This window comes from Herpailurus yagouaroundi, unplaced genomic scaffold (assembly GCF_014898765.1).
Source record: "Herpailurus yagouaroundi ecotype Mexico unplaced genomic scaffold, PumYag 428, whole genome shotgun sequence".
Lineage (NCBI taxonomy): Eukaryota > Metazoa > Chordata > Mammalia > Carnivora > Felidae > Herpailurus > Herpailurus yagouaroundi.
In genome coordinates, this window is record NW_024412645.1 from 5,101,486 (window position 1) to 5,111,491 (window position 10,006).

At 57.2% G+C, this 10,006-nt stretch overlaps 1 protein-coding gene across 1 annotated transcript; it reads right to left on the minus strand.

Annotated features, from left to right (window-relative positions):
- Positions 1-9,910, minus strand: ASPHD2 (aspartate beta-hydroxylase domain containing 2). The gene is given in 5 exon segments (XM_040463805.1): positions 1-316; positions 1,355-1,468; positions 6,471-7,287; positions 7,289-7,576; positions 9,890-9,910. Coding segments are annotated over 4 exon segments (1,125 nt in total). The 5' UTR covers positions 7,373-7,576; positions 9,890-9,910; the 3' UTR covers positions 1-206.
- Positions 9,911-10,006: the final 96 nt, after the last annotated feature.

Genomic DNA, 10,006 nt, shown 5'->3' on the forward strand with positions numbered 1-10,006 from the left:
TAAGGAAATACAAGCCAAAAATTTCCCATTTACAATAATCAAAGGAAAGAGGGACCCAACGTGATCTCAAAATCCCAAGTAAGGACTTTCCGTTGAGGCAGGCTTCTGAGCATGGAATCCCAGCACGGGTTGGGGGCTGGACCGGACCCCAGCCTGCCCAGGCTGACCCGCGGCCGCTCTCGCCGACTCCAGCGCGGGGACTGTTCTCATCGTCCTGGAGCAAAGATGAAATCCAGAGCCTGCCGTTCGGCCGCTGCCACGTTGGGGTGCCACAAATCCACCATGAAAACCACCCGCGGGCCATCCTCTGCCGAACCTGGGGAGGGGAGGGCGCGAGAGAGGAGAGGTCTGAACCGTCCCAGAGCCAGGAGCCGCGCAGTGCGGGACCGCACACAGTGAGCTTGCGGGCAGGGACCCATCCTGTCCCTTGGCATAGGCGGGAAGATCACCTCCTTTCTCAACAAGGACTCTAGCACGGCTCCATACGGCTCTGGGCAGAGCGTATAAAGGGAAGCGGGCACAGGGAGGTAGGGGTGAGTACGAGGTAGGTGGAGCACAGAGGACTTTTAGGGCAGCGAGGCTATTCTGTGGGATCCTGTCACGGTGGATACATGTCACCATACATCTGGCAGAACCCACAGGACGTGTGACAGCAAGAGCGAACCCTAACGGAGACTGGAGAGTCTGATTAATAACAATGTGTCGGGGCGCCTGGGTGGCTCAGTCGGCTGAGCCTCCGATGTTGGCTCAGGTCATGATCTCGAGGTCTGTGAGTTCAAACCCCGCATCAGGCTCTGTGCTGACAGCTCAGAGCCTGGAGCCTGCTTCGGATTCTGTGTCTCCCTCTCTCTCTGCCCCTCCCCCGCTCATGCTTTGTCTCTCTCTCTCTCTCTCTCTCTCTCTCTCTCTCTCTCTCTGTCAAAAATATCCATTAAAGGGGCGCCTGGGTGGCGCAGTCGGTTAAGCGTCCGACTTCAGCCAGGTCACGATCTCGCGGTCCGTGAGTTCGAGCCCCGCGTCGGGCTCTGGGCGGATGGCTCAGAGCCTGGAGCCTGTTTCCGATTCTGTGTCTCCCTCTCTGTCTGCCCCTCCCCCGTTCGTGCTCTGTCTCTCTCTGTCCCCAAAATAAATAAAAACGTTGAAAAATATCCACTAAAAAAGATAATAATAACGTGTCAATATCGGCTCATCAGTTAGGACACACGTGCCACACGAATGCAAGAGGGTAACAAGAGGGGACACTGTGCGTGGGGATGGTGTGCGCTTTCTGCTCAGTTCTTCTGGAAACCTAAAACCGTGCTAAAAACACGCGCCTCTAACTAAAACCACCCCCACCCCCACCGCGGGCACTCACCCTCGTGGAATGCAGTGTGCAGGAAAGAATCATCAAAGAGGAGGCAGCGTCCTTCCGCCCAACACTGGGGCTCTCCCCCCACCACCAGCTCGCAGCCACTGGGAGTTTTGAGACCTTTGGGGCAAAAGGAGAGAAGAGACAATGAAGGCGGGTGGGATCGGGGATGGCCTGTTCTGGGGTGAGCTCTCCATTCCAAAGCACCAGGCCTTCTGCCTCACCCCTCGGGGCCCTCTTTGGGGGCGTGGGGGGAGGGGGTACTTCGACCGGGCAAATACTGGCTGCGTACCCTGAGCGTCACTCCCTGGAGGCACGCATTCCTCCACTGGCTTAACGGGTCTGGGGTCAGGGGCTTCTCGGTCAAGGCTCTGCACCGCACTTGTGAGACCCCCGAAGCCCATCTGTGGGACCCCCCGTTAATCGAGGGAGGCCAGGCTCATAGCCCGCCGTGTTCCGGAACTCTGTTTACTACAGCCCTGTCTCTAGGGCTGTTTTGGCAGAGTTGAAACAGTGTCCTCCTCTTTGGGTTCCGAGCTTTAGACGCATTTTGGGGCCTGAGGATAGCACGTTCTTAGTCTCAGTTCCTCCGGCCTCCCTCCGAGAAACTGGAGGTCGCCCCTAAGGAAACGCCTGAGCTCCAAGAAGAAAGAGGCCCACACCTTCGCAAGGGGCCATATGCGCCCAACTGCACGCGGCCAGTGCCCAGCTCGGTGCGTAACCCCAGAAAGGGGGCCTGGCTGAAATGCCACCGTGCGCGCACTTTCACATCCGAGGGTCTCAGGAAACACTTGGCCCCTGTCGGTGCACGGACGTCTGTCAATGAAGGCACCACTGCAGCCATCTACGATTCACAAGAGGCGGCACCGGCCCTACGGCTCTCAAGAAGGATGATTTGGGAGGAAACCGGCAGAGGGGGTGGGATCGTGGTGCTCCGGTCTGTCTTCGGTGACTACTGGGACAGCCGTGGCCCAGAACTAATTGGCACCCCCTCCAATTCAGTCTTCAGGACAAGCATGAAACAGAGTTCTCTCTAACGGAGCATTTTAACTCACCCCTTGAACCAGGAATGGATGGCTGGAAACACAGGTAGAGTAGGAAGTCACACAAAGAGGCTGCACGGGGGAGTGACAAGGACATGGGACCTGAGGCCAGATGACTGGCTCTGACCCCTATGTGCTGTAGGACTTCGGGCAAGTCACTGAACCTCTCTGAGCCAGGGCCTCGTCATCTGTGAAGGGGAACGTCAACACACTTGCCTGCAGGGCCGCGTGACCAAGAACGTAACGCCTAGCTGGGCGCAGGTCCGGGCTAAGTCAGCACTTACAGACATCACCTCACCCATTTTCCAGATGGAGCCACCGAGGTTCAGAGAAGGTCAGTGACCTGCCAGAAGTTGCAGGCGCAGTCCTTGCGGGACCTGGGATTTCAATCCAGATCCTCCTGGCTCCGAAGAACGGGCTCTTGTAACACTGGACTCTGTGGCATAAATACTAGTCACCCATCAGGAGTTGTGGTATGAAAGGGACCCTTCTTGTAGTTATGTTTTGACTACGGATGGGACACTTCATTGAGTGACGGACTCCGGAACCAGGCTCTCCCATCTCCTGCTACTGTTAATGGCTAGGGAGGGGGCGTTAGGGTTGTGATGGGCCCAGATGGAGAGGGCCCTCCAAGCCACGTCTCTCCACGGGTGCCCCTCACTGAGGGGACTGGCCGCTCTCTGCAGAGACAGTCCACCCCAGGCCTTCGGAAAGCAGCCCTCCTTCCTCTGGGCCACCGAATGATCCATCAGCACTCACCACGGTACAAGAGAAAAATGGCCTGGCTTGCTGGCTTGCCAGCCCCCTGCTCACTTTCTTCGGCTTCTCCCCTTCACTCTGGCCCCGCCTTCCAGCGGCCCACCATTCCTGCCTCCTGCCCACAAACCAGCTCGGGTGGCAGAAACGATCGATACTCCCAAGGCAGAGTGTTCAGGTGGCTCTCGGGGACAGAGACAGGCCCCGCGTCCTCCGGCGCAGGGCTTGCTGCTTTGTCCCCAGCCACTCAGCGAGGCAGGTCAAGGGCAGAGAGAGGGCTCTGTCCACCACCGGCCCCCACTTGAGGATGCTGAACAGGTGGGCAAGGCGAACACCAGCTGCTTCCACCCAGCCGGCCGGCCAAGAGATCCAACAGCGTGCACACGGGAGGCGACGAGAGTCTAACTGCTTACTTGCTAGTGTGAATGGGCTGAACACCGTCGTGCATTTTCACCTGCCCTTTCCTGAGGGTTGGCCATGTGCAAGGACAGCAGCCTCCCCGGTGAATCTGCCTAGTTGGCATCAGACGGTGTTTACTGGAGGTCTGCGGCGGTGCGGTCGGGACGCCCCAGCCCTGTGCTATGTGCTGTGTGACACGCTCGGTGACAGCTTGTCCCAGGGCTCTAGGTGGGGTCCAGACGGAGCGACGCCACCTCTGGAGGCGGCTCCACGCCGTCCTTGGCAAATGAAGAGACTGGGCGAAGGCGGGGCAGTGGCTGGGGTTTCAGCCGTCGTCGGCGGGGACAGCTCCCCTCACCCGACCCAGACGGAAGGCAGGAAAGGGGACAAAGGTTGGCGAGTCAGGAGCTCGGCTCAGGGACTCCAGGTGCTTCCTGCACTTTAGCCAGGGAAGCTGGCAGAGGCGTGACTGCCAGGGACGTACCCGTCACTCTGCTTCCGACCCTGTTCTCCGGACTCCCTCTCTGGCCACCGACAAGGTCATGTGAGCCTAACACACCTCTGTTTCCTTCCGGGGTGGATGTGAACGTGGGCATGACAGTGGAAAGAAGGAAATGCTGAGCAAACCCGACGCGGAGCCTGCCCCGGCCGTGGGGGAGCAGCCACAATCCAGCGGGACCTCTTCCAAGGCTGCTGGCTGTCCAAGGGGACATGACACGGCCCAGTTTTGCTGGTGGCGAGAACGAGCTGAGCTGAGGAGGGAACGACAGGTCCTAACGAGGGCCCGCGTGGGCACGGCTTATACACACGCATCTACTGCGCGGACGCACGAGAGGCATTGTGGCCCCCGGCCCTTGCTACTCAACGCACCTGCCTGGATTCTGTATCAATCCACAAACGCTCCTCCCTACGTGTCACTCGGAAGCTCCTTAAAAACCTACAAAGGCAACCTTCAAACAAGAAGCCAGCACCGCTCCCCACGGCCCACAGCCTCAATTCCGAAGCCCCGCACGGGGGCCCTCCGCGGTTTGCTCCCACCCAAGCGGTCTAACCTCAGCCCGACCGTGGACTCCACAGCAAGCCATGTGCGGGGGGAGTGGGGGAAGGGGGGTGGCTCCTCCACTCCACCCTGGTGGCCCCGTGAGCTCTGACCCGAGTGTGCCCCGGTGTCTTGCACAGTGACTTTACTGAGATGGCTTAGGTGACCGCCTCACCTCCTGGATCAGGGTGCCCTTTACCTGACTGCCCTCCACCTGCCAATACCTCACACGTGCCACTTCTAACCCCCCAGAGAGCCCCCAGGCAGGTATTTTTACCTCCGTTTTCTCCTTGAAAACGGAGGCTCGGAGTTTCGGGGTCCTGGCCAAGATCACTGGGCAGGTGGGGCCCACAGAGCGGAGTCCAAGTGTGCGTGCTCCCGAAACCTGATCATTTCCCACGGTTTCCTGAGGCCCCACGTCTTCGGCAGCCTTTCTTACACTGCCCAACACGTGTTTCATCATAAAAGGTAGAGCTGCCTCTTCTGCAGCCGCAGAAGAGCCTATTTAACCCGGTCAACGATCCTGGGGAGGTAAGTGCCGCCTCCCCATTTTACGGAGGAGGAGACTGAGGCACGGAGGGACTCAGTTACTTGCCCAGAGTCCCACAGCTGCCCACGGAGCCAGGACACCTCCTCTGGCGCGCCTCGGCCCTGCCCTTTGCTCTTGAAATATTCAAGGAGTCAACTGTTCGAATCTAGCTGTTTTTCGAAGCGGCAAAGCCCTCTGTCCAAGTCACCTCTTCCTCGGGATCCCCACACGGGGGCAGGGGAAGCAGAGGGCTCTGGGGGAAGCAGGGCTGGAGGGCCAGGCGTCTGACTCAGGTGCCCCCGGGCAGCCCCGGGCTTCCTCTGCGGGACACTCATGAACCCCCTGCTCCAGCCTAGGTCGCCCCCCCCCCCAACCCCCCACGTGTGCTCTCTCTTCCTCCATTCTGGAGCCAAGGCAGCCCGTGCCGCAGACTTCCCGAAGCTGGACCCTGCGCAGGCTCTGGGTGCGCTCCCCCAGTCTGGGATGCTAACTGGTGGTGCCTTTGCCCCGGTAACCGTCCCATTAGAGACTCGCCAGGAACGGGGCATCCTGGGGAAGTGACAACAAGGAGTTGTTGTGAAACCCCCCTAAAGGGTGAGTCCTCGCTCCACATGACTAAAGGCTCCTCTTAGCAGACCCTCAAGGCAACTCTGCAGGGGACGATCTTTTCCCCTCCTCTTTTCTAAATGAGGAAACTGAGGCCCAGAGAGGTGAAGTGACTTGTCCAAAGTAACACAGCTAGCTGCCGGTGGGGCCGGGATGCAAACACACGGCCACGCAGACTCTGACCTTGTTCTCGAAACCACCGCCACGCAAGTTACCGATTTCCCCAGAAGCGGAACAAAATCAGTGTTAACACCAAGCGTGACTTCGCCCTCCATTCGGGAGGCGCTAAGGCATCGTTCACGGCCTCCCGGATGTCATCATGAACCTCAGCGACTGTTACGACAGCCTTTGGCTCTAGAGATACGCTGTCCAATACGGTAGCCGCTAGCCATGCGGGCCGATTTAAATTCAGATTAAGTGACAAATTCTGCTCCTCGCCTGCCCCGGCCACATTTCCAGCCCTCAACGGTCACCCGCTGCTAGTGGCTTCTGTACTTGGACAGCGCAGATGGAGACCATTGCCATCACCACTTCCGTCCCCCGGACAGAGCTTTCTCTGTATTACCTGTCGGGTAATACCGATCTCAAGTCCCCTTCTCGGCTCAATCTGTGCTGTGAGACACGTTTACATGCAACTCATCAATCTTTGATGGGACAGTGAAGAATGCGAAAAGGCACAATTCTGGCTACCGAGCTTCTCACGCCGCCTGGGCCGCCGTGAGTCAGGAGACCCCCGTCCCTGCGACATACCTAAATGGCATCGGATGCGTATGTTGGTGGGTCCGTAATGCTCCGTTATCACAGTCCCGGGGCTCAGCACGGAGATGCACGCGTTCCCAAAAACATTGTTCCCAATACAGGTCCGAAGGCTTCCGAGCAAGCGGTACGTCCGTGGGCACTTCCTGCAGTTCCTGGGAACGCAAACCCCCTGGTTGACCAAGTAAAAGGTGACCCACTCCCCGCTGGGGGTGCTGTTCATTTTCCATCCTTGCGGGAGGCTGCAGTTTGAGAAAGCCTTGTAGAGCGTCTCAAACTCGCACAGGATTGTCTGGAAGTTCCGTTCCAGCAGCTCCACGTCGTGCTTCTGCGCGTCCCGGGCGAAGTATGGCGTGGTGGGGAGGTCGGGCAGGAAGAAGACCTCGGGCTTCTGGATGGAGGGTCGGCTGTTGAGGTAGCGGCCCTGCTCACGGATGCCCTTGTGGATGCGGCCCATGCCGGACCACGAGTACCGCTTGGCGTACTCCTGCAGATTGTGGTAGAGCTTCTGGTTGAGGCCCTCATTGTGGGCACAGCGCACGCACTCGGGCGACTGGCAGTACACGTACCCGTTCTGCAGCCCGTTGGCGTCCGCACCCTGCATCAGGGAGTTGACGGACACGTAGGGCCGGGGCTGCTCCCGGCCCACGTGGTAGCAGTACCACACGAACAGGACCAGCAGGCAGGCCACGGTGACCACAGCGGTGGTGTCGCAGTCCCGCACTGACTGGATGCCCGTGGCGATGCAGTCTCGCAGGCCGTCCAGCGACCAGCTCCAGGCCACCAGCCACTCGAGAGACATCTTGGGGGTGCGGGTCGTCGGTGGGGGTGCGAAGCAAGGTCAGGCAGTCAGTCCTCGGGGGTCCCGGGGGCACCCACACCATGCAGCTTAGCATGGGGGGGATGGGGCAGCTGGGGCGGGGGGGGGCATGGCGGCCGCTGTTCCTCGGAGCCCACCAAGGGCGGCATCGACAGACGTCTGGGCTCGCCACTCCACTCCCGGCAAAAGTCACTGCACGGAGGCTGGAGGGAGCCGCTTCACGTCACCCTGGCAGGTGGGGTCAGTCACCGTGAAAGGATTTTTTTTAGGACGTCCAAACCTGAGACGGGAAAAGGAAAGTAAACCAGCGTCAATTTTTTGTACCTGGGCAAATCCTCTGAAGTGCACAGTCCCGGAGCATCCTGTAAGGTCCCCGCTGGCAGGGGGCACACTTCTCAATCTTGTGTGTCCCCTCCCCCTTTACCACAGCCCCCAGGTCCCAAAGGGCCGGTGGCGCTTAATCTGCATCTAGTACTGTCTGAGAAGTACAGACGCCCGGCCTGTTCTGTGTCATCCTTAGGGGGTGTGATTAGCTCCATTGTACAGATGGGGAAGCTGAGGCCCAGAGAAGTTCACGCAGCCAGGACAGGGACCTCAACTGCTGGCTTCAGCATCAGGTCCATCCATTTTGTTCTGCTCTTTCACAGGAGCTACGTCATAAATGCTTGTTTTCCTTTGGTCTCTGTACCTGTACAGAGCGGCCTGGGTTCCAAAGCATCTTTAAAATGGCAAAAGAGGGGGCCCCCGGCTGGCTCAGTTGGTGGAGCACGCGACTCTTGATGTTGTGGTCAGGGAGTTCAAGCCCCACGTTAGGCGGAGAGATCACTTAAATAAATAAAGAATCCTTAAAAATGGCAAAGGAGCCGTAACTCCAGGCATTCTTTCTAAATCTCTCTTGCCCTTCGGACACGGGCTGGGCTTACACCGAGCTGGAAGAGGACGCCATCCCCATGGCAGACACAGGGCGTTTCTGTCTACCTGCTTGGGAGGCTCCTCGCTGGTCTCACCCACAGGTTATGAGAGAAGGGATGGGGGAGAAGGAAACAGAAGCCCTCTCGGGTCTCTTTGCCACATATGCCACCAATGGTTAAGGGCCGGTGCCTAGCACCCTGATTATCCTAATAGCCCAAGAGTATGATCAGAGCCCAGCAGTCAGGTTGCCCGTGTCTATCAAACCCCAGCCGTGTCTTCCAGCTGAAACCCTCCGTCCAGGCTGCTTTTTTTCTAAGCCAAGAACAGCCAGGTCTGTGAGCTCCTCCAGGCCTAATACATTCCCTCGGTGCCAGGGGCCGAATAAATTCAGAAAAATCGCTTTGTGCTCTACCTTCTCTCTTCTCTCTCTGGGGAATAGAAGGCAACTAAAACAACTCCTTAAAAACTCTAAAAGCCCTCCCCTTTCTCTGGGGACGGCATTTGGCTGGAAAATTTTTGCAAGGTTGGCAGAGAGGCCAAGAACTGGGGGTGGGCTGGACCCTGGGCGGGTCATTTGCCCTCCTGCTCAGGTTCCTCATCACTCAGACCAGGTCATGCTCATCCTCCTGGAGGGAATGATGAACGATGATGACAGCTGTAAGCACTTAGGATGTCACGGCAGGCGTTTACTATGTGCTGACGACTGCTTACACATGTGGCACCCCCATGCTGATCAGCCAGCAAGGCAAAGGTGGGGCACTGGGGAAAGGTATCTCAGGACTAGCAACCCTGAAGGCCAATTCTGGACATTCTCACCGCCACACATCTGATTTTTTTTTTTTTTTTTCCGGTCCCAGACTTGCAAAACTAAAAATGAAAAAGAACAAACCTCAGGTGCTCATATAACTGCCTACCTGCACTTTCCCTGCCTAGGTCGAATTAAGGATCCCTTGACTATAAGGTTTCCGAAGTCAAAAAACACACATGCTAAATATTCGGGGCCATTTGTATGTTTCTAGGAAAAATACAAGAGTGGGGAGGCTAGCAGCTCAATTTGCTTTGGCACCCGTTCTCAATTTCTTCCCAGGTCTGGGCCCCACGGGATGAAAACAGACCCCTCCGTGCCCCTGCTTCTGTCCCAGCCATAACTGGCATGTTTCCTCTCAAGGAAAAGGGAAAGAAAATCTGGATGGTTTTCCTCTGTTTTGTTTGCAAGCCTGTCTCCCAAACAGAACCCCGGGGTTCCTGCAATTCAGCAGGAAACTGTCATCTGCGTGATAAACCAGCACTTTTACTAAAAGGATTTCCCCCTTCACTGAGCTAAACCTCTAATTGGAACTTTTAAACTGAGTCTCTCAGGAGAAGAGGCTTTTCTTAAATGAGAAGTGAGATGGTGATAATTTAACAAACACCTGTTACGTGTCAGTTCCCATCAGCCCTGCTAATCACTTAACCCAAGCACAGCGAAGACTTGGAAGACAGGGCGGGTGATGAGGGGATCTCTCCACTGGACATACGGGCCGCTTACCCTCTCCAGCGTCATTCTACACAACATCAGCCATGAGCGCTCCCTGGGCTGAGCTATAAACAAAAGGCAGCAAAAGATCCAGATACCCCAAACCCAGCTTCGGACTCTGTCCTCATAGACAGCACTGAGAGCCGAAGTTAGGACTTGTCTTACCTGCTGCCAGTTACTTTTAGCCAAATTATGCTGGCAGGCCCCTGAGCCCAAAGATGGATTAAAAAGCTTACCGCTGAAATGTGACACTAAAAAAAAAAAAAAAAAAAAAAAAAAAAC